Genomic DNA, 24,777 nt, shown 5'->3' on the forward strand with positions numbered 1-24,777 from the left:
AACATACTGATGGAGCCCCAGTTGCATGTTATTTTTCTTATTGCGATGTGATCTAAAATACAACACTAGAAATACACCATAGAACACAAATAGAAGTAATGAGAAGTTAAGAATCAAAAACTTCCTCAATAGTGTCATCTGTAACCTATTTTATTAGAATATTATGTTCCTGCAAATTAACACTACGTTGAAATATATTTTTTTATATATTTTATTACGTATTTTTTATAAACGCAAAAGATACCTGCGTTCATGTATGCAATAGTTGCTTGTTTAGCACTACACTGATGATATTTAGTAACGCAATAATATCCCATGACATAATAATAATATAAATTAAAAACACAGTGGACTGTAGGATGGTCATTAAACCATTTTAATGTATGGAATAAATAACAAATTTTACTTTATTGTAACAACAAACACAAGTATTAAGCACATATTTCGTACAGCTGTTAAGTCAAACCCTACGATAATTCTATAGCCTCAGATGTTCTCCCATTATCCTCGTTTTCAGGGACAGGCTTAGTGATTAAATTGCGATCAATAACTGACTTCGTGTTTCTCTTAAAACATTGTTGAACCTCCAGTTTGAGGATTTTAGAGAAACCAACATTTAGTTTCTTGCTTTTTTTGAGAACGTGGAGAAGAAGTTCCACTATTGCACTGACTGCTGCCAGAGCTACGCCAAACAGAGTAAGATGTATAAGGTCTAAAATGTTGTATACATAGAGAGGGGCGGCTTCAGGTTCTTCGCTCTAAATGAAGACAAACAAAGCAATATGTTAAATGAATTCTCTATTATTCGTTAAATATCTACACGGTCCTTCAGAAAACGGAAGTGAAACACTAGTTTTGATCAATGGAGTCACTGAAGATATAGATTTCATATTTGGTTCAGCTTCTTTGTAAGTAGTAGATGACAAATTTGAAAAAATGAAAAACTGACAAGTGGTGTAGCAACCAGAAAATGTTTCAGGGGTTTTAACTGTTAAAAGAAAATAAAGATTTCTTTTACAGAAAGCTGTGCTTTAAGTACCAGACGCACTTTTAACAGGGAGTAACTTAAGCACAAATTCACATTATTTATTTGAATATCCGATAGTCTAATGAATAAATTCACACTTTCCTTAATTATTACTGGTGTAAATTAGAGTAAAATAAAGAACTTCCAACTATATTTCGCTGCCGATAAACGTTTGATTTAGTAATAATTATTGGACTTTTAACACAAGGTACAGGTACAGGTACATGAAGAAACTCAAGAAGTGCAAAAGATTATTTGAAAAATAATTTTTCCAAATCTGTAAAATATGAAATCCTTAAGCCCTCTTCTAACTCCTACGCGATTGGTTAGTTTTTTTAATAAAATTTCGCATGTAGGAGGTGATTATAAGGAAAGTGTGCTCGATCAGATTTCAATTCTACATCTTCAATAATTTTTTAGTAATTGACCAAAAACTGAGTTTCATACCCAATATCAGAAGGATTGTAGAGCTTTGGGAATCTATCCGAAAAAATATTATTATCGTTTTTTTGTTATGGCTACAAAAATTGGCCTTGAAAATTAGTGGCAATGTCGCTGTTACACCCAGCATTATTTAACTTCATTATCTGTCAGAGTTTGAAAAACAAGACGTAGATATTAAAAAATTTTTGGTATCATTGAGTGATGAGATAGTACTAGTAGTATCTAAATATGTAGTTCATACATGTACTTGAAGTCTGAGAAAAATAAATCAACTTACAGCACAATTTCCTTGCATCCACCATTTTCTCTTCAGTTCCTCCAGTTTACCCATACTGGTTAACCTTAAGATTGCCGTATTAAACGCAGTCAAGTAGGGTGAACCTGGAAACAATACGAACAATATGAATTGGCAATCTTAAATTTGACATATGTATTTTTGTAACTCACCAGGCCTCATTGCGATACCAAACGAGTTTTCGTTAATAAGGCCACCATATTTTGTTAGTTGGCAGTACCTCTCTGTTATATAATCGATTGTGGTTTCCTCACCTAAAAATGCGTATCTGCTATCTAATGCCATTTGTACGCCATCCCCAATTGTTGACACCATTTCTTCGTCATTTTCAATCATATGTTGGTATATTTCCTGGTACAAAGGTTCTGCAGATGACTAAAAATTTATTACGTATTGATTTGTAACAGCTGAAATCTAAATTCGTTCAATAGTAATATACAGGATGTAACTTTAAGTGGGGTTAGTTTTTTAGGGATATTAATAAGTACGTGTTCCCTGGATACGAATCTGATTTTTTAAATAAAATAAATAGTCGAGTTATAAACTGAACTTTAATTCTTGTTTCCCAGCCAGTCAGAATTAGTATGATAAGTTACATCATTGCACACCAGTTTTGCCAGTTGTTACCTTTTTAAATTAACTGTTAGAGAGCGACAATGAAAAACATTTTATGAAAACAGATCGCTCTTGTAACGCTTAGCAACGATTTTTTTTTTATGTCAATATGGAAGAGATGCCGAACATTAAAAAACGTTCTGTTGCTTAATTTTTTTTACATAATTTATTACCTAAATATTAATTAATATCTATTGGTACCTACGTAAAATATGTTGCAAATTGTAAATAAAACTAATTCATATTTTAAAATAATTATATCTACAGCTTTAAAACACGTACGTAATAACAAATAAATAAGATAGGAAATGTTTTTTTTTTTAAATCGTGTCACTATTTCTTTAAGCAGTGTAAGTATTTAACTTGTGAATCAAAATACGGGTATGTTTCTACCCTTTTTTTTATGCAGGCACTCAGCACTCAATCGATGCTAGACATATTAAATTAACCTAAAATAAACAAAATAGCAACAGAATCAAATTGCTGCATTGCCGCCCCTGAAATACCGCTACTACCAATTGACTTCACACCTGGTGTGATATGATGGAATGGTAAACGGTTACAAAAAAAACTGCCACATTAATTCGGCGAAACAGGAATGGCTGAATACGTCATCACCAGTTACATTTTTATTTTACTGTTCAGTTCGGTTTACGAGACGATGTTTATGTGTATGTGTCTTATAAAATTATTTATTTCGGTGTATTTTTCTGGTTTTTATGTTTTTATTTTCCTCTGTGTAATATTATGAAAATGCATTATTGTATATGAATCAAAAAGTAACTGATATGGTTTGGGCCTACTTTTTGTCAGAAGAAAACCATGTTATTGCAAGAAGACAATATTCAGATGGATTATCCTCACCGACAGGTAGGTACCGAATGTGAAAATATTTGTAAGATTGGTTCAACATTTAAGAGATAATTTAAGTTTTGAACGCCAACTGATATACAGGAACAAACTTAGAGGGTGAAAAAGTTAGATCCAGAAATTTTAAACACAATGGAAGAAGATACTGGTACCAGTATTCAAAGATTAGCCACAAAATTTCAAATATGTCATATATTCTAAAAATGTTGGTACAGGTACAGGTGAGTAAAGAGATTGTTTTCTTATTTTTGTGTATATCTTTTATCATTATGTGTTTATTACTGTTTGAATTTTCTGTTAGATTACCTATTAGGTACTGCTTCATAGTTCTATCCTATTGAAAAGAATTAAATTTTAAATTGCGCGATGAAAGGACTCACGATGAACACATATTAAATAAAAGCAACATGCCAAAGAGCAAGTATTTTTTAATAAACTTTTTTTAAATTATGAGATTTGACAATACTGTATACCGCAGTTTCCAAATGTGCTGCTACTAACAGGTTCCTTGTTTGAGGTCACACTAACTTGTCTATCGGCGAGGTATGAAATGTACGAAAAAATTCAATTTTCTCGACGGAATTTGAGAGAACAAACTTGTAAAACGTATTTTTGATCAAAGGTAGCCCCTGTGTAAATATGGGCATTCAAAGTTACAGCCTATATTTAGAGAGTAGTATATGTTCCAAACGTCAAATGTTTAAAGTAAACATGTGTTGATATTTACCCCAAAGAACTGCATTGTAGCTCCATCTTTCTTAGCTCCATACTTGATGTCATGTTCTTTTGCATTTTTAACAAGACTTTTTACATCAGAGAAGAGCATATCGAAATCTTCCTCCCTGTAACATATTAGTGCAGCTATGTACATTGCTATTACTACCAGACAAAGTAACCACCACGTTGCCGCTATAATTCTACCTGGAATGGATCTGGAAAGTTACAATTAATAACAATGACAAAACAATATGAGAATAACATACTGACGTATTAGAAAATAAATAAGTAGAAGCATAACGATTTTTTTTTATTTTTTTATGTGTTGCAAATATATCAATTTTTTCTAATCGTACCTTATTTTTACTCGAGTATTTTGCCGAAAAAGACTTCCGGCAGCAAACCAAACCGTATTTGGGAAGGTTAGTTGACTAGTGCTGTAATTCGAAGTAACGTTCAGTTTTTGCCATTCGCTGTTACACATTCTTCCAACGACAAACAAGCTTATTGATACCGTCACAAATGCTGCGACTATTGCTACCCAAATTCCTGCAGAGAAAGGTTTAGCGAAGTAAAATAACTTTGGTGGTGTGGCCATGGGTTTTTGAAATAGAATGGTTATACCTGCAAGTTTAAAACGGAGTAAGTTGTACATCTTAGCGTTAGCTCCTTTGATTTCGAAGTCCGAGTCATAGACGACTGGATATCTAACATTTAGGACCTTGCGCATTTTCATGGAAACGAAAAAGCAAATATTTTAAACGTTGCGCTGAGATACCCAAGGTTTAGTGAATAGGGTGAATAGGTGAATTTCACCATTTGCTTTGGTGAAATTGTATATAAAATGTATAAATATAAATATTTATAAAGTACCTATTTGTAAAGTAACGTCAATGAATAACAAAATTGGAAATGTCACAAAATAATAGATGATGGCGTACCGATTCGACGAAGCAGGGAGGGAATAACTTCTCTGTAATAGAGGCAGAATCCTGGAAATACTAACAATTTTCATTAAATAGAATTCTGCAGTTTTGAAGTTGTCTAGTCTTGCAGTATAGATGGCACTCGGATGAGGCTTGGTATCTAATTTTCTAACGTGTCATGTTAAAAATATGACAAATGAATTGTTGAAATGCATGTTGAAATTCTATTAACACCTCTGACAAACTTTTTAATCAATTGTCACCAAGTTGAATAGTTTCCAGTAACATATATATCTATCATTATTATCTGCGTGTGACGTTGAAAGCGAAATTTTCAAGTTAGTGGAACTGAGATATGTTAAAGTTGTACAAAAGTCAGAGAGATCTAATACCGACTTGTAATATTAAAGTTATATGAGTATATTTTCAATGTATCTATAATTCGTAAGTGAATCCGAATGAAGAATAATTAATTTTTCCTCTAATATTTGGGAACACATGAGAAAAATAGCGTACTATATTATACTACGTATATATAGTAGGATCGTATTCGATGCAAAGTAGAGCAAAAAATTGTCGGCCTTTTATCAAAGGAAAATCGTGTCATTATTTTTAGGAGGCGTAAGATGAACCATTTCAAATTTAAAATGAAATTGAATGTAAAATCTGAAATACCGCCGCATACGCACTGTGTTCTGGTTACATTGCTATCACTACCAGACAAAGTAACCACCACGTTGCCGCTATAATTCTACCTGGAATGGATCTGGAAAGTTACAATTAATAACAATGACAAAACAATATGAGAATAACATACCGACGTATTAGAAAATAAATAAGTAGAATCATAATTTTTTTATTTTTTTATGTGTTGCAAATATATCAATTTTTCTAATCGTACCTTATTTTTACTCGAGTATTTTGCCGAAAGAGACTTCCGGCAGCAAACCAAACCGTGTTTGGGAAGGTTAGTTGACTAGTGCTGTATTTCGAAGTAACGTTCAGTTTTTGCCATTCGCTGTTACACATTCTTCCAACGATAAACAAGCTTATTGATACCGTCACAAATGCTGCGACTATTGCTACCCAAATTCCTGCAGAGAAAGGCTTAGCGAAGTCAAATAACTTTGGTGGCGTGGCCATGGGTTTTTGAAATAGAATGGTTATACCTGCAAGTTTAAAACGGAGTAAGTTGTACATCTTAGCGTTAGCTCCTTTGATTTCGAAGTCCGAGTCATAGACGACTGGATTAGGGTTTGCAATCCCGCATTCCGCGTTACAGCATTCCAGCAATTTCCTGCATGTCAATGAGACCTGCGGAATTCCCGCGTTTGCGCGGAAATTCTCGCGCGGGAAATTTTTGAATAGAACACGTCCGTTTAGCGACATTGCGCGTGGCGCGCGCGAGCGACCCGTTTACTTTGCGTGCGCATCCCGTTCCCCTGTGATAGCATCGATCAATCGAGCGAAGGAAAGGATTAAAATCGGCAGATCTTTGCATCATTCAACAAATTCCTTGATTCGTCTGTATATTTTCGAGAAAAAAAAGNAAACTTCACTTCACTAGCACAGAAAATATAATAGCATTCACGATTCACAAACAACAGCCCGAAACACACACACAGCACACAAATAAAACACTAAAAACACTTTTGTTACGGAGCACAAGAAATATGATTTCACTAACAAATTCTCAAATAATAGCCCGAAACACACATACAGCCCGAACGAAATGTAATTGCACTTATAACAGTTATAACCTCACAAATATCGCGAGCGAGAAACACGCAGCACCAATACAACCGAAACGAAACTGACCACGCCGGCGCCGCCGCCGGGCGGGTACGCGCGCCGCCGCAACAATCACAAAACACAAGTCATATGCGGGAGGATGAAGGGAGTAATAAATGTATTGTTGCCCTGCCGCCCAATGTGCGAAGGAGATGCCTTTGTTTTTCATTTTGTCCTTCATAAATATATAACTATTAATCCATAATGCATAAAGAAATTATTCAATTTCCAAAACCCCCTAAAACGTGTTGCACTGATTCCCTTGACAGGCAATGATTTATTACTTTTCATCGAATATGATCCTACTATAGGTGTCTAGAACTTACCAGTATACATGATTGGAAGTGTAAATTCCACAGCACCTAATCTTTCGTATGTGACAGTCACATCTGATATTATTAAATCTGCTCTCTAAAACAGATAATTAAAATCTCAGAAAACTTTGCTCATATATCTTCAAGCAGAAATCTTAAAGGACTAGATAAAAAAAATCCAGCAATTAAAAAAAATAATATGTTTGCGTTATTAAATTTTATATGAAAATTGAATAGAGTAGGGCTTTTGCTAGACCTGTTAGATTAGTCAGTTAGACGGACTTATTCAGACGGTAATAAATATTAGCCTCTTCTAGGCAACAAATACTGACAATTAAGGGGTTCTAAGTAGATTTTAAAGTAGCCAGATAAGGTCATTAACCAACAGTAATAAAATAAAACTTAGCCGGTAATCAGAACAAGTAAACCATAAAATTCGAAAGTATTTTTGAACAAGTTAACTTAAAAACGTTATTGCTATGTGGGTATCTATTGCCGTCTGCCGGAGGTCGACTTAGCCATGATAAAGGAGAATCGATATTTTATAGCTATTCGCGAAACTCATACAAAAAAAGAGTAAGAATTTCAAGGCAGTAGTTCTTAAATCTTAGGATGTTCCCGAGATTCAGGAGAAGGGGGGATAACAAGTACTTAAGGCATAAAGGAGACGCCCTCTTTGCCCCTAAAAATCTAAATTTGCACATAACATGATAACGAAACTTCTGAATTCAAAATTGGCAGTGTAGAAGTAAAAGTGCCGAGATTCCTAAAAAGGCAGTTCTCGTTGGGTTTCCAGACAGTCCAGTCTATTTAACTTTAGAGTCTCGAGGTTAATTTATTAATGGGTAATTCTTGATTCGAAATTCTGCCATATATACGCGATTCCCTGAATCTCAGAAATCACGTTGTCGCATATAAAACAGTAACTGATATTGTTTAGTTGAATCCGTTGGGTTATAGTTGTTTTATACATCGTTATTAAATTAAACATTACTTAAGTTCTGATGTTTTCTAGTTCTCGTTAAGTGACTCGTTAACTGTGGAGTGGAACACCCGTATGACCAACCCAAGGATTAAAAGCTACGTGAGGAAAAGAACGGTAAGCGCCCAAGTTCATACGTATCGAGCTACCTTTCACAAATCTATGTTATTACGGCACTGTTTGTAACAAAGGATAAAGAAATAGACCCTCAGGTTACAAGAGTTTGGTGCAAGAATTTGTTAAATATCAATTTTCAAAAAATTGTCAAAATACTAAAAAAAACTAATAAGAGTGTTTAAATTAGTTAAAATACTGACAAATTGATCCGATTTTTGATGTTAAATGTTGTACCAAATAACTTAATTATTATCTTAAAAGCATAGCTGATGTTTGTACTAACAGATCTGTGACATTGCAGACTGTATCGTAATACCGAAAAGTTGATGTTGACGGAAAGAGAACTTTTCGTCGTACCGTTCTGAAAACTTTACTTTCTTTTTTTTAAAATCTTAACTGTGTTCTAGTATTTATTGTGTGGTCATGAAGAATTATCTATTTCCTCGGTGTGATGATGTGTGAAAACTAAATCAACTCCATTATTTACATTTTTATAGGTTCTTCTGACGTAAGTCACCTACCTTCGTTAGAACGTCTCCAATCATTCCTGTCCACTCTCCATAATCTGGTCTACCAGTCGCATTTCCTATTACAATAATGTACGTAAAATTTAGTATTTTTGATATTTCCTCTATTAAATCTATGGCAAAACCTTGATATCTATCATTCCCTTGCAAGGTACTTGCTGATTGTTTTTCCATAGCGTAAGGTTCTGTCTACAGTGGAAAAGTTATTTATTAAATTTCATTTGAAAGTTAAATTGAATAGAAAGGCTTTAAACTGCGGTTTCCTTTCATAAAAGATATTTTAATAGTTACCAGCGATGTAGCCACCACCAATGGGTTGCTTTTCCAGTCATCCACAGTTTCTTCATGACTAAATGGTTTTGTGTATTTAAACCCATTCGATGTGTTCCAAATTCCAATTTCCACCATATCATGAGGCTTCAGCTCGTTGATGAATAATGTGAATGTATTTCTATATCTATCGGATCCAAAGTTTATTGGTCCTGTCAATCCAGTGTACGAACTCTGTGCAATAAAAAAATATAACCCCTTTAATATACGTTAGAGAAACTTTATGTTGAGGATATAGGAAGAAAAAATGTCTATTGCAAAATTTTCTAATGGTCGATTTTTTTAATTAACAAATAAATTAAAAATTGATAGTCACTTTGAAATGTAAAAATGTAGGTACTTGTAAATTCTTACTACCTTTTATTGTTAATAATATAATCAATGGCACTCAAAAAGTGGTCTTCTTTAACGCGCTGAGATATTATACCTATATGTATATTAAATTTCATATTTTCTTGCAGGGCAGATTAAACACTGACATATAAAGAATACTATTGAAGGTAATATGTACACTGTAATAAAATCGGTGTGAGTGAAAGCAATAAAAATTCTGAGTGAATCCAATGAGTGAAATTACATTTTCACTCAATATTGGGCATTTTGATCATTTTACTCATTTGTGATTATATTTAAACTAAAACTGAGTACTTTCACTCAAACATAGGTACCCCTTAAATAAATTCTTCACGTAAACTCGTATTTGGTGCACTTGTACCTAAATCAGAGTAAGCCTCGTTGCACACTAGCCGGACCGGCTAACCGGATCCGGCTGGCTCTTTCAGCTTCGTTGCACACTAGCCGGACCGGCTAACCGGACCCGGCTATCCGGATCCGGCTGGCTCTTTCACACGTAAATTAATTTTCAAACCGGTTTGGCCGATATTAGTCCCATTGTCAGTTGCATTTTTATCACGACAAGAGATGAATCGTAGACGCATTGCAATTATGTTGCTTGGCAATTGCCGATGTCGTCGCAATAAAAAAAAAACAAAAAATATTAAAAATATCCAAAAAATATGAAAAGGCTACAGTTTTGTCCCACTAGACAGGTCTGGATTCAAGCAGTGATATAACGAATGCTATATCTACTTCTAGCGAACAAACATTCGACATAGTTGCGTACAAATATTTAAAAAAATAATTGACACGTCCTGTTCTTTTCAATGAAACCGGACGACTGAACCCGGCAAGCACCCGGCAAGTGTGAAATCGTCAATACAAAACTATGTACTATTACCACTTCGGTCGCCGGATAACCGGTACACGGCAGCCGGGCTGGCAGTGGTGGCGACCGGCTACAACCCGGCGGCCGTTCGCCGGATAGCTCCTTTCGTCACGTATGAAAGCTGCCATAATACTCTGTACACCTTGCTGCCGGGTAACCGGATCCGGTTAGCCGGTTCCGGCATGTGTGCAACGGATGTAACTCGGAAACGGTGCGTTGAATCGAAAAAATAATTAAAAAAATCTCCCCAACACTCCTGGTTCTGATTGTCCGTTCTGCGTTGAATGCAAAAGGTCCGAAGTCCGTATGTCGAAAATAAATTTCGGAAACAAGAGGTGTCTGACGTCATACAGTAAAAGTGGTCTTATAACTCTGAAATGGTGCGTTGAATTGAAAAAAAGTCTGAATCGAACGGAGGTAATTCTTAGTTTTAATTGTTTTTTAGAACAATTGAAAAAGATAATTGTAATTGATTTAGTTGCAAGACATAATATAGATTAATCCAAATAAATTAATTACAGCGTGCAATTAATAGTTCAATTGCAATTAATTTTAACTGCAATTAAATTAATGGCAATTACTTTTTTAACCAGTTGAATAATTTATTGAAAATTTAATTGATTAATGCCCAACACTGGTTACCACCATAGTACGTCTAAACAGTAGACCTAATTTCAAATTTTTATTCAAATGTACTTTGATTAATTTGAATGGCGCCGTGAAGATGGTACCACTTACATATTGCTTCTGTAATCTCGACCACAGTTGATAGGGGACCGTTAGATGCTCCATAAATGCGTGATCGCTAAGAAAACAGGCCTTAGCCGACGGTGGTGGATCTCAGCTGACGGGTCTCAGCCAGGACAGGAAGTGAATTAATTTCAACACTGTATATCCTAATTAATCATTTATGAGTGATTTATTTCTGCACTTAATATTTAGTTAATTACCAAACCAAGTTTGAGTAAAAAATGACTCAATAATAGTTAAATTTAAACCATATTAGAGGAACAGTCAACTCTAAATTGGTTTTTTATACTCAGAATAGAGTCACTCAATTGATAGTTAGCAGTAACTCGGATTTGAGTAAAACTTACTCATTTCTGATGCAATAGTTTCACTCAGTTGTACTCATATTAATAGAATAAAAATTTTACTTCACCTTGTGTACAGAAATTAATACATTATTGAGTAAAATTGAGTGAAATTTGAGTGAAATTTTTTTACAGTGTACTCATTATATGGTTGTTTCCGTAGACAACAGCACCTAAATTTGTTATATCTCTCAAAACACCCTGTATATCTTTACTCTCCGAATTTAATTTATTATTGCCTTTCCAACGTTATAATATAGTCTACAGGGTGATCCATTAACAGTACGGAGCGGCTGTAGGCATATAGGAAACTAGACGTGCTACGATGATGAGATAAAAAATCTATTAACAAATAAGGTCAAATGAAATTGATATATAATATTTTCAAGTGTGTAACTTCACCGCTAGGGGCTTAACTGCTGTAGTGTTACAGAAAATTGTAGTTTTTTCGAAATTTCGCTTACATAACGTAAGTTCAAAATAAACGTTTTAGATACACTGTTAAACCCTTCATAAGTTATGTTTGAATTTTTTTCTTTTGTTATTACCATAGCAACGCCAGTATGAAGGACGACATCTTGAAATTTTAAAATTGTCATAACTTCTAAATGCCTTAATCGATTTCAATAAATTAGGGCTCATTTGAAAGAACTATTAATAAAATTTATGCAAGTCTTTAAATTAATCGAGAGTTCGATAAATTAGTGGTTTGAGTTAAAAATGATGTCATTAAGAGTTTTATGAAATAGCAATGACTTCGGCAAATAATAAGCAAGTAAAATTATGCCATAAATAAATAATTTTACCTACGACCACTACTGTAAATACTTAAAAACACACCGTCTGCGATCAATGTAAGATTCCTATTACGTACGGTAAAAAAATCATACAGATTTCCTAGCAACCGCCTAGCGACGGTCAATACAAAACTGTACGATTTATTTACCAAGCTGTGCGATTTTTTTTACCGTACGACGTAATAGGAATCTTGCATTGATCGCAGACGGTGTGTTTTTAAGTATTTACAGTAGTGGTCGTAGGTAAAGTATAGTACGTAATACGTGGTGTAATGCAATTACGCACTCATAGAATTACGCACTCGTCGCTACGCGGCGTCGTGCGTAACTTTTCCATTAGTGCGTAAAATGCGTTTTACAACACTTATTACGTAATATACTATTATCTTGTCTTTGTCTCTAAATAAATGTCTTTGTCTAAAATAATTTTTTTATATCAAAATTGTTTTGTTATATTCGCATTTTCTATCGACGAATTTAAAATATTACCTATTAAGAAAAAAATATAATATAACACTGCATTATATGGAAAAAATTGTACAAGAAAAATATGAACACATTTTTTATTCTTTTGTAACAACCGAGTAAAAAAGGATTGGCCAACTTCAAGAAATTCTCTATATGTCAAAAATAAAACTATAATTTTTATCAGTTTCTATATCTCTGTGTCTAAAAAATAAGGTGAATTACTTACTTAAAATTCGTGGGTATTAGAAAGCATAATTATAATTTTTTGTGGGTTGGTAGTACTATCCTTGATATTATGGTAAGTCAATTCAATTGCTGCAGAGCTACTCGGTGTTTTTGTAAACATACGAAAGTGAGTTTATCGATTTTCACTATGTCTGATTTTGTTGAGCAAAGAATTCCCATTAAATTTTGTTTGCGGAATGAATATTCTGCCGCCGAGACGTTATAGTATATTACGTAATAAGTGTTGTAAAAAGCATTTTACGCACGAATTGAAAAGTTACGCACGACGCCATGTAGCGGCGAGTGCGTAATTCTATGAGTGCGTAATTGCATTGCACCACGTATTACGTACTAAACTTTACCTACGACCACTACTTTAAATACTTAAAAACACACCGTCTGCGATCAATGCAAGATTCCTATTACGTCGTACGGCAAAAAAATCGCACAGCTTGGTAAAAAAATCGTGCGATTTTTTTATCGTACGTAACAGGAATCTTACATTGATCGCAGACGGTGTGTTTTTAAGTATTTACAGTAGTGGTCGTAGGTAAAGGATGTTACAGAAAGCCTTTAGTGATGAGGTTATGTGTAAATGTTTACAAGTGGTACAAAGACTTTAAAGAAGGCTGAGAAAACGTTAAGATCGAACAGCGTCCCTGACGACTATCAACGTAAACTGATGAACAACACGTTAATCAAATCAGAGATTTTCTGCTATTAACAATAAGAGACTTCGTTGATAATGTTGGCATTTAAAAAGTTTCGGTAAATACCATTTTAAAAGATTTGTTATGCCAAAAACGTTCAACTTATTGGAAAAACAGCGTCGCGTTGAGATATGTGAAACAATGATTTCTGACTATCAAGACGTCACGATATGTATCATTACTGGAGAAAAGACTTTTAGGACCTGGAAACAGCCGATCAATTGAGTCAATATATTGCAAAAGGTGAACCAAGACTGAAAAAACCACGTCAAAGTTCGGAAAACACGTTGACATAAGTGCATTGTATCGAGTGGGGATTACTTTGAAGGCGACGAAATTGATTTGGAAGCACAAATAAATTTTTTGTATTTTTTAAATTCACCTTATTTTTTGTACAACGGGTTATACCTTACAGTCTCATCCAACAAGATTTTTGTCGTTCACAAGTAATTTTGGTGGCATCAAAAATATTTATATACTTACAGAAATTATTTGTTTCACAACTGATTCACCATGTTCCCACTGTGTGCCATCCTCGCAATTTACACTTTCGTTTTCAACTGGTTTTAAACTTTTCAAGGCATTTGCGAGCATCTCAATCGCATCAAAAGTTAAAAATTCTGATATTGTTGGTAAATATGATAATTCCCAAGATTTGGATAGAAGAGCCTCATATGCATTAGAATTTACTAACTGCAGCTAAAATAACAAAAATCAAACAAGATAGAAATACAAAATCATATTTAATTATTGCACTTATACCAAAGTTCCAAAATAGTATGGAATCATAAATAATCAAACGTCAATGTTTACAAATTCTTAATCTGATAAAAAATGCTGTTTATTCTCAACATGTAAACTGTAATGTACCATATATTTCGCATAGTGTACCGATAGTATGTGCGCAATTGGATTGTTTTATTGTTAATGCGTCCACTTCTATCTTGTACAATCAGAGACGACCATAGTTTCATATTTCAAATATCGATTAGAAGTGTTTATCGTGAATTAAAAAGTGTTGAAAGTGTAAAAGAAACTAAATACGTGTCAGGAAAAAAAATTTAATTGACAACGACAATCTGCAGGAAGATTCATGGATTTTATTTTTAAAATCTAACATTAATAAAGGCTCGATCAAATAGGAGGCGGACTGTCCGCCCGCCCGGTTCAAGCTTTGACGAGATTTAAATATCAACAGCAGACGAGAAGTAGTTTTGTAAGGATTTTCTATGGCATTAAAGGCACCTTTTGGAAAGTACGGTGATTAATATTAATTTATGGGAGGTGAATGCGGAATTTTGCGTAATAATTCATATGTGCGATGACACTATTAGCTCAGTATATGAAGGTTTTTAGGTCCGAATTCTTGATATATGTGTTATGGACCAAGTGATAAATCGGGCATTATACATAATGCCCGGTCATTATGTAAAATGCCCAATATGAGTGTGCAATTTGATAATAATTATTCAAATAATCAAATTGACCGGGCATTATACATATTGTCCATCACCTTTTGGGCAGAGTAATACAAACATATTTAATTACTATTTTTTTATTATTATTGTCATTTAACTTAATAAACTAAATGTTAAACAATTTAAATAATTAGACTCATTATTTGGATTAATTAGCAAGGACTTCTACATTAAGAATCCACTACTTTCTGCATTTAAAACTTAAGGAAAGTCATATTAAAAATATAGGTAACACAAAACATAAAATTTAAAACAAACATTTCACAACATATCTTTGTTTTATAGAAGTTTTGCCCAATTGTCACGTAGCAATATAATAATGACCGTGCAATGTGATAAATAATGAAGTTTAGATAGTAATTAATCACTTAGCCCGATAGAGCTAGACATTATTCATAATGCTCGCACATTATTAATAATGCCCGCATTAATTACTTGGTCCATAACATACGCACCGATTACATTAACAGTAAGTAGAAAATTGCTCAAGAAACGAAAGTTACATATTGCCGATGTGTGCTTTCACCCTGGGGTGAATGCCACCCCTTCTCGGAGGTGGTAATGAAGGCACCCATTTTAATCGCAAAAATCAATAGGGGGGTGAATCTAAGCAAAAAATGCTCTATAACGTTTTATTTGTGATTGAAAATGTTTTTCAACCATTTTTGATAAATAACTCGAAAACCTTGCGCTTTATCGAAAAACCCATATAAAGCATAAATAAAGCATTTGGAATAACGAATCTATTAATCTTAATCTTTTTTGTGGATTACCGTAGATGTAATAATAACCGAGTTATAACTCTCTAAAGGTGATTGTTTATTTTGTGGAAAGTAAAATCAAACCTTGTACCGTAAAATAATGGCGAAAGAACTAATTTTTCAAAGAAAATGAAGTGCCTTTTTTAAAGTGCTTGGAAAGACCTTTAAAATGCTTTTTGAAAAAGTTTCGTAGCTGAAAAATTCGCGGAGTTATGATAAAAATAAAATGCTCAACAACAATAAAATATATGGCAGAAGCATAAAAATAGAAACTAAGCGTAATCCATGTACAGTTGACTTTATTTAGGTACTAATAATAGGCTCTGCAAGTTTGACCGGTTTAGAATGACTAAAAAATTTAAAAAAGCCTCTTTCTATAATGTTGTTGCTCTCTTTCAATTTTTCTGTAAAGCAAAAATTAACTGAGATATTACGTTTTTCAATTTGTATTTGCGTGTAAGGACCACCTTCTTTGAGCCCTTAAAATCTAAAAATCTTGAAAACGAAGAGTTCAAGACCCTTCAACTATAAAGGTTGATTTATAGTTCTTGCAATTCCCTGCAAATTGCTTTTTGAAGCGATGAAAAATATTAAAAATTAAAAAAGGTATCGTGAAAAAACAAATTGTAATATTCAGTGAAAATGGCCGAACCGGGAAAAGGCCTAAATTCCCAAAAGTTCCCAAGCCGAAAAAAACCAAAAAAAAAAAAAACAATTTTTATTTTCCCTTTCACTAATTACATAATTTAAGTTTCGAGTTTTAAGTAATCTCGTTGAATTTAGTAATGTATCGTTGAGTGTTTTGAAGATTTGAAAATTCTTCAATTCCTCATTGAGGGTTGTTTTTAAGGTATGAAACGTTGCAATGAATCATCAGTAATATTATAAACAGTGATGAGTCTTTCAGTCATTATAAATGCTATGAAGACGTGAATAAACATTTTTGCTTTATTTTCTGCAAAACATTTCAGAGCCGCGAAAACTAATTTTTGTTTTTTTCCTCATAAAGGGTGGATTTTAAGGGTTGAAATGTTGTTACAAATCAAAAATTATTATTTAAAACATAAAAGAATGCTTATTCTATTGGCATAACATTTAAATCTATGGTTTTTACGTTTTTTTGCAAGAAGGGGTAGTTTTCACCCCCGAAAAACAATAAGTACACATTATGGATATGTAACTTTTGTAAAGGAGGGTAAAATGAGCTTACTCACCAATTTTCATGAAAATTGATGCGTGTGTCAAGAATTCGGAGGTAATACCCTATTTTTACCGTTGTATACTGGACTATACAGAGACAATGGGGACAAAAATAGTTTGCATTTATTTGGCCTTACATCGAACCTTCTGCAATGATTACCAGAATCGACGAATATAATAAAATTCTCAACATCTACATGGAAACAAGAAGAAATCATGAAATGGCTAAATGAAGAGTATATAGAATATAAACACAATGTTAAAAGTACAACAATTGCACAAAAATAAAAAGCCAGTTGATTATGTGACACAAAATAACACAACTTTTAAATTAGATCTAAAAATACTTCTGCAGACGGAGATCACGAGGACATAACTGTTGAATACATACTTTAGTATAAATAAAAAAGAAACTACCTAAAAGTAAGCGTAATCTCTAATTTTATCAAAAATCGATATATCTACTCGTATTTAAATCTTATTTCGGTTTTAAGGAAATAATGAATTTCTTGCTGTTTTTATACATTGAAGAATTAGATGTATACAGAAATATTTGCCCTTACCCTGATAATTTCTGCTCCACTAAACTTAAAATTCAATATGCTTCCATTGAAGGTGTCTATACTAGTGAAAAAGTAATGATAACCCTCGGTAACCATACCAAAATTTTGAAAGAGATGCAACACATTCACTGTATCTTTCTCAAGGCAGTCTACTACAAAATATGTTTTACCAGTATTCTTTAATTTTTGGACGATGCTCCTATAAAAAAGCTTTGCATAATATTAAGCTTAAATAAATGATTAATTTATGTAACATAAACTACCTTTCCTGATCAAAATTCAGATCTATGAATTCAGTATCAAAGACATAGCCTTGACTTTGTGCCTTTTCAATAAATTTAATCCATGGTGTGTGATATCTAGACGTATATACAAATGTAAATTGGTTCCAGTCCATACTAGAGAGTATATCCATGTACGCATTCATCAATAGGTCAATGTGAGGGTAAAAATTAATTTGGGTATCGCCATGAAGCGAATCCACATAATCGGTTAAAACATGAGGGATATTTCTAGCACTGCAAAGGCTCTGGATTGCGTCCACGTTAATTTTCGAGGTAGGTCCAAATATTGCCACCGTTGGATACCTCAGAATAAAGTGACATGTCGAATTTAAGCACTCAAAAGCATCATCAGGTTCTATGTGTAAGGGTTCGACATGTATTTGAAATTCCTTAGAACTTGCAGCCAGAGCTGTATCATCTATTCTCTCTCTCTTCAATCCATTTTCATGAAGTAGTCCTAAAATGCGGGATATGCATTTCCATAAAAGTTTTACAAAAAACAATTGTTTCTGTTAATCCGTTATGTCAATTTTCTTAACTAAATCTTAATACTAATAAGTAATTATATTTTTTAAGGTTTTGTTTTGTATTTTATGTCAAGATGTTTATGTTTATGTCTAACGAATTGTAGATTGGACCGTGCCATTTTTATTGTGTCTGGGTTTTAAAACTAATTTTTATACAGGGTGGTCCGAATTTTATGCAGTAAACTTCTAGGGTAGATAGATCTTTTTAAAATAATATGTGTTTGCTTTATAAACATTGGTCTGGAACAGCCCCGTTTTAGAGATACAGGGTGTTGAAGTTGTTAAAAAAAATTGATTTTTTCTTTATATCTCCGGAATCTATTAACCGATCTAAATAAAATTTGGTACAGATAATGTATGACAGTAGGCCTTGCATTCCCTAAAATATGAGCTTTAAAGGTGCAACCAGTGGTATACAACTGGACAGGGGTCACCCCTTTTTTACAAAAAACCTATGCCACTGCATTTTTTATAAGTTATTGTAATATATGTATATTCTAATGCACAAAATACGTAAAAAAGGTAACTTAAATTTTTTCCCTAAGATTCGCCGTTCTCAAGTTATTCAAACCATTACTTGCCTTGTGGCTGACATTTCTAACCATAATATTACAAGAATATTTATGCTTATGCTTAAAAGTAAGTGCAATTTGTAAGCACATCAACAAAATTATTTACACCACCTGGCGTGTTTTAGTTTANAATAATATGTGTTTGCCTTATAAACATTGGTCTGGAACAGCCCCGTTTTAGAGATACAGGGTGTTGAAGTTGTTAAAAAAAATTGATTTTTTGTTTATATCTCCGGAATCTATTAACCGATCTAAATAAAATTTGGTACAGATAATGTATGACAGTAGGCCTTGCATTCCCTAAATATGAACTTTAAATGTTCAACCAGTGGTATACAACTGGACAGGGGTCACCCCCTTTTTTACAAAGGGGGCTTATGCTTAAAAGTAAGTGCAATTTGTAAGCACATCAACAAAATTATTTACACCACCTGTGAGGTAGTGTTCCTGGCGTGTTTTAGTTTAAATTAATACAAAATAATAATAAAAATATATTTACCAAGCAGGAGCAACTAAACAAGAAACAAAATTAACGTTACGTATTTACAACAATTGTATTACACTCGTCTTCTATTCGTTGCAGTAGTTGTGGTCTTATATCTGTTGGAGTAGAATAAACTTTACATTTCAGATAACCCCAAACATAGAAGTTCAGGGGATTTAGTAACTAAGGTGGTGTGGAAACAAGTGTAAAGAATTTTGTTGATGTGCTTACAAATTGCACGTACTTTATACCATAAACATAAATATTCTTGTAATATTATGGGTAGAAATGTCTGCACAAGGGGATTGTATTGGTATGAATAACTTGAAAAAATTTAAGTTACCTTTTTTACGTATTTTGTGCATTAGAAAATAAATCCGTTACAATAACTTGTAGAAAATGCAGTGGCGTAGTTTTTTTGTAAAAAAGGGTGACCTCTGTCCAGTTGTACACCACTGGTTAAATCTTTAAAGCTCACATTTTAGGGAATGTAAGGCCTACTATCATACATTATCTGTACCAAATTTTATTGAGATCAGTTAATAGATTTCGGAGATATAAACAAAAAATCATTTTTTTTTTAACAACTTCAACACCCTGTATCTCTAAAACGGGGCTGTTCCAGACCAATGTATATACGGCAAACACATATTATTTTAAAGAGATCTATCTGCCCTAGAAGTTTCCTGCATAAAATTCGGACCACCCTGTATGTCAAATGGATACTTTGTCGTATTCCAGCCACCATGTATAGAGCCAATACCGGCCAAAGTGTAGAGGTATGTCCAAGGGGACCCAAACTACTTTCCACAAGTACAAACTTCGAAAGCTCAAAGTTTTCCGAATATTATGGAATTAGAACTGGGAAATTAAAAAATAACAACAGAATGTCAAGAACACAGGTCTATTACCAGTTCCAGTTGGCCGAAGAGGCCAATTGTCCAAATCTAAGTCAGACTTTGCTACAGGACCTCTGCGGACTCATCAAGGCCAGCGATTAAACGTCTACCCTGACGTACGTGTAGTACGTTTTAAATGATTATCATTTTGCATATAAAGCCTTCTAGATCAATCATCAAAAAATCAATAAATAAAATTTTTAATAATTTAGAAATTGTTAAAAATTTGCACAAAATTTTGTAGGCACCTTACTCCCGGTATAGACGTTTTTTGTTACGCCCCATCTACTCAGGTATACTCCTAAAGCTTTCACACAAGCTGTCTAAGGAGGCCGCACACTTTACATAAACTCCTGAAGCTTTCCTACTCTAAGGAGGTCACACATAGATAAACTTTAGTGTCCTAGCCTAGCACTAAAAGACAGTGATAAAAGACACTAGAGTATTATACCCGACTGTACTCCATAAATAGTCCAGGGGCCCACGTACAAAAAAAATGATTACCAGCAAGCTGTAACTCTGCGTGCAGCTTAAGTTTCCCAAGATTTGACTACGAGGAAAATTCAACAGTGGTAAGTTTTCCCGTGATTTTCAGGAAAACATGTCAATCTGGCATAAACATGGAATGTTATGACCAGCACTTTTTTTAAGTTTAAATGAAAGATCTATATTTTTTAAATTCCCCAAAAAATTTGTCTGACAAAAATTTTGGCATTTTGAGTTTGTCCCCCACCCCAAATATGTCAATTTGGTGAAATTATGGTTGGTGACAACCAGCAAGCTGATTTTTCTGGGAGGGTTTGGTAATAAGATTTGAAATGAACGTATCTTATTGTCCGACAAAATTCTTGAGATATTTTTGCAGTCCGACGCTCCCAAGATGTCGATTTAACGACAACATGGTTGGTGATAATCAGCAATCTGGATGCCAAAATTTTTGTTGGTCAAATTTTTTGGGGGGTCAAAAAAAATATCTTTCATATACTTAAACTTAAAAAAAAGTGCTAGTCATAACATTCCATGTTTATGCCAGATTGATATATTTTCCTGAAAATCACGGGAAAACTTACCACTGTTGAATTTTCCTCGTAGTCAAATCTTGGGAGACTCGTCAAACTTAAGCTGCACGCAAAGTTACAGCTTGCTGGTAATAATTTTTTTTTTGTACGTGGGCCCGTGGACTAAAGCGAAGTATCGCAAAAAAATATTAAGTGCAATACGGGTCTGTTGAAAGCCTCCATAGGACAATCAAATTGTCGAAAATACCTCGATTTTTTGCCAAAATTTAGTTCAGTAAACGAAGACACGTAAAAATTAGGAAAAATTCCGTAACATTGAATGAGCTACTTTACCCCAGCTGAATGTTAGGGCTTCATTTTCAAAATGGCGTACAAAGTTCACAAAAAACAGTTTCTTTCATTTATAAAAACACTAAACATTTTAGAAAATAGAAAAAAATGTTTTAGACATAGGTTGTACAACTTTTTATAATAAAAATGAGCCCCTTATTTGATTGGACTACCAGGAAACCGTGCCGTCTCGAGGGTGTAGCAGACTGGAAGCAACCAAACAAGAAGCTGCAGGTATAGGGTTAATTCCGAGAAAAAGATGAATGATTGATAGAAAACTTTAGAGATAAAAAAAATTCGAATGCAATTTGGGAAATAAAAAATTACAATGGAGGTAACCAGATCCCGAGACCTCGAAAAATATTGTACATACATTTGCAAAATATTTTTTGCACGATCAAGCTTTTTTAGTTCACTTACCATGTTTGTTTCTACGACAGTAGGATGCGCTTACTGGTTGCTAAGGCTAACAAAACGGTAAGTAATTCACTTACCGTTCTAGAACGCTAAGATGNGAATGCAATTTGGGAAATAAAAAATTACAATGGAGGTAACCAGATCCCGAGACCTCGAAAAATATTGTACATACATTTGCAAAATATTTTTTGCACGATCAAGCTTTTTTAGTTCACTTACCATGTTTGTTTCTACGACAGTAGGATGCGCTTACTGGTTTTCATTTATTGCGATCGTGCAAAAAATAGTATAAGCATCACGAACGTTAAGAGTTATACCGTTCTCAGACAAAATTGGAGGCTTCGCTTCGCTCAGCCTTCAAACATTGTCTTCGGACGGTAAATACCCTTACCGTTCTTAATGCTTAATATACAATTTTATATTCAACTAAAAAATCAATTTATTTTTTAATTTGTATTAATATTATATTTTTCAAACTTTCATAATGCTGCAGCTTTAAGAAAAAGAAAATTTTGGAAAAACAAGGAACCCCTGTTTCTATCAGTTGAACATGAATAAAAATATTTATAAAAATACCATCACATAATTTTTACGAGCTATCACTGGGGCACGGTTGATGTACAAAAATAACATATACATAAAAAAAATATGAAAACAGTGTCGTTGTCACACCCTGGTTAGGACAAAGTTTACGGGAATAATTATTTTAAAAAATAGGCCATATTAATCTACCTAAGCACTATATGTAGGTACTTACCGATAGTGTAACGATACGTAATGTTATTACAAAACGCATCTTGAGCCAATAAACACACCAGGAACAGTAGTAAAACCATTATGTTTAACATAGCAGCAATTGTGATAGTAGAAATAGTTATTCTTTTATGCGTATGTTACTTGTGAACATAATATTTTTAAATTTAACTTCCTAGTAATCCTTATATAAATTGTTTTTGGACGGAACAACTAATTTATGTTTTATTAATGAAAATTAAGTTAAAAGGTCGAATTCTATCTCTACAAACTACATACTACTGGAACAGATATAAATAAAAATTTCATATTGTGTGTACGAAGCTACGGTTTTATACGAACAGATTTTCGTATGAATTCGTCCCCAATATAGTAGATGCCTTATAAGAGAATAATTTTATTTGGAATAAGTTTGCTTTTGTAGTAAACTGTAAATGGAGGCTAATTATTGCGCAAATATCTATCCACTTAGAAAAAATTATGGAGTATTTCAGCTTTGATATACGATGCACGAGAATTCCTAACATTTGTCTTTCCTTTTAGGTTTAGTTATTATGTTTGTATAAACGTTGACTGAATCAGTGATATATAAACAAAGGTTTAGGTCAAATTAATCTTGGGCCATTGATATCTAGAGGGCGCTGTAGCCGACACCGCCAGATCCGAGGATGTGTCACAGCTTGAAGAACAATCAGCTGGTTATCTCTAATGGCGGGAACGGCTAAAATCTTCGCGCATGTCGCTATTTGAAATGAAAAGAATACTTTGGCGTGGCGTTAGCTAAGCGTAGTGGTGTGAAAGTGTCATTGGCGTACTATGAATAGTGTGCGATTTTTAAACTTTAAGGCGAAAAGTCTTATTAAACATAGGGCGCAAATGCCTCCTAACGAGATACAGGGCGTCAAAGTTCCTGTAAAATTAAACATTGTCTGCAATAATTTCAAAATGCCTGAACATTTCTATTTCAAATTTGCTATGCGTAGTTAGCACCTTAAGACTAATGTTTGATGTACTGCTCAAAATTTTATGAGTAGCAGTGTCGTAGAGACGGGGTTAACGTTATCCTTTTTAAGAATATTTTCTACGCCACTGCTAATTTTGTCACTATTTTTGTGTAAAGTGTTCAATTGTCTATCGAATTAGTCTCCTTCAAAATTTTGATTAAAACTACAGTTTTTGAGTAATTTAGGTTTCAACTAATTTTGTCAGAATTAAATAACCAATAAACAACAAATTTAAGGGTGAAAACGTACTGATAAAAATTGTATAACTGGAAATAATTAAATAAATAAAATATTAGAGTAGGTGCTAGAAGTGACCACTGTGTGATTCGACACACGTTTCTACCCTCCGAGCTAAGGATCTTCTTATTCTTTCAAAAATCCCGGGCGTATTACGAATTGTTTGATAGGCTTGTTGAATTCGTTGCCATAATTCATCAATCGAATTTATTGAAATTACCTAAATCAGCTCCTTAACATGACAACAAGTGTGGAAATCCAGAAGATTTAAGTCCGGTGAACGGGCGGGCCACTGGATTGGACCATCACGTTCAATCCACCGTCTAGGGTATGTCATATTTAAATAATCTCTTACTTATCGAGCGGAATGTGCCCCGCAGCCCCGTCATAATGGAACTAAAGGCTCCTCCGCACATCCAGTGGTACTTCATCTAACAAGCTGTTCAAATCATCCATTAAATCATGAAGGTAAGACTGGCCATCTAGTCTATTTGGTAGCCTAAAAGGACCAATGAGCGTGTCACCAACAATGCCAGTATGAACGTTAATTAAAAACTCATGCTGAAAATTTGTTATTCGAATGACGTGAGGATTTTCGTCGCTCCATAAATGATTATTGTGGAAGTTAATTATTCCTTGTCTCGTAAACGATGCTTCATCTGTGAATAAGATATTTGCGGAAAAATTGGGATTCTCTGCAAGTCTGCCAAGCAGCCATCGTGATCGCTCTAGTCTTGGTGGGTAATCTTGAGGTAGTAAACGTTGAAAGTGATAA

General features: G+C 33.7%; 1 protein-coding gene across 1 annotated transcript; it reads right to left on the reverse strand.

Annotated features, from left to right (window-relative positions):
* Positions 1–297: 297 nt before the first annotated feature.
* Positions 298–23,031, reverse strand: LOC108905503 (glutamate receptor ionotropic, kainate 2-like). Its single transcript, XM_023454861.1, has 13 exons — positions 22,766–23,031; positions 17,740–18,217; positions 17,477–17,675; positions 13,958–14,173; positions 8,917–9,129; positions 8,620–8,814; positions 7,012–7,096; positions 5,796–6,063; positions 5,598–5,660; positions 3,979–4,120; positions 1,919–2,141; positions 1,749–1,852; positions 298–758 (listed from the first exon to the last, which is right to left on the reverse strand). The coding sequence occupies exons 1-13, from the start codon at positions 22,854–22,856 to the stop codon at positions 468–470; spliced, it is 2,568 nt and encodes an 855-aa protein (XP_023310629.1). The 5' UTR covers positions 22,857–23,031; the 3' UTR covers positions 298–467.
* Between the last annotated feature and the right edge of the window lie 1,746 nt (positions 23,032–24,777).

Source organism: Anoplophora glabripennis, unplaced genomic scaffold (assembly GCF_000390285.2).
Source record: "Anoplophora glabripennis isolate ALB-LARVAE unplaced genomic scaffold, Agla_2.0 scaffold140, whole genome shotgun sequence".
Classification (NCBI taxonomy): Eukaryota; Metazoa; Arthropoda; class Insecta; order Coleoptera; family Cerambycidae; genus Anoplophora; species Anoplophora glabripennis.

Excerpts from the sequence above, each read along its gene's own strand:
- LOC108905503 (XM_023454861.1), bottom strand. The coding sequence starts at position 22,856 with ATGTTAAACATAATGGTTTTACTACTGTTCCTGGTGTGTTTATTGGCT. Across the intron at positions 8,815-8,916 it reads TGGTGGTGGCTACATCGCTG|ACAGAACCTTACGCTATGGA; the intron begins GTAACTATTAAA and ends TTTCCACTGTAG. Across the intron at positions 1,853-1,918 it reads TGGTATCGCAATGAGGCCTG|GTTCACCCTACTTGACTGCG; the intron begins GTGAGTTACAAA and ends TATTGTTTCCAG.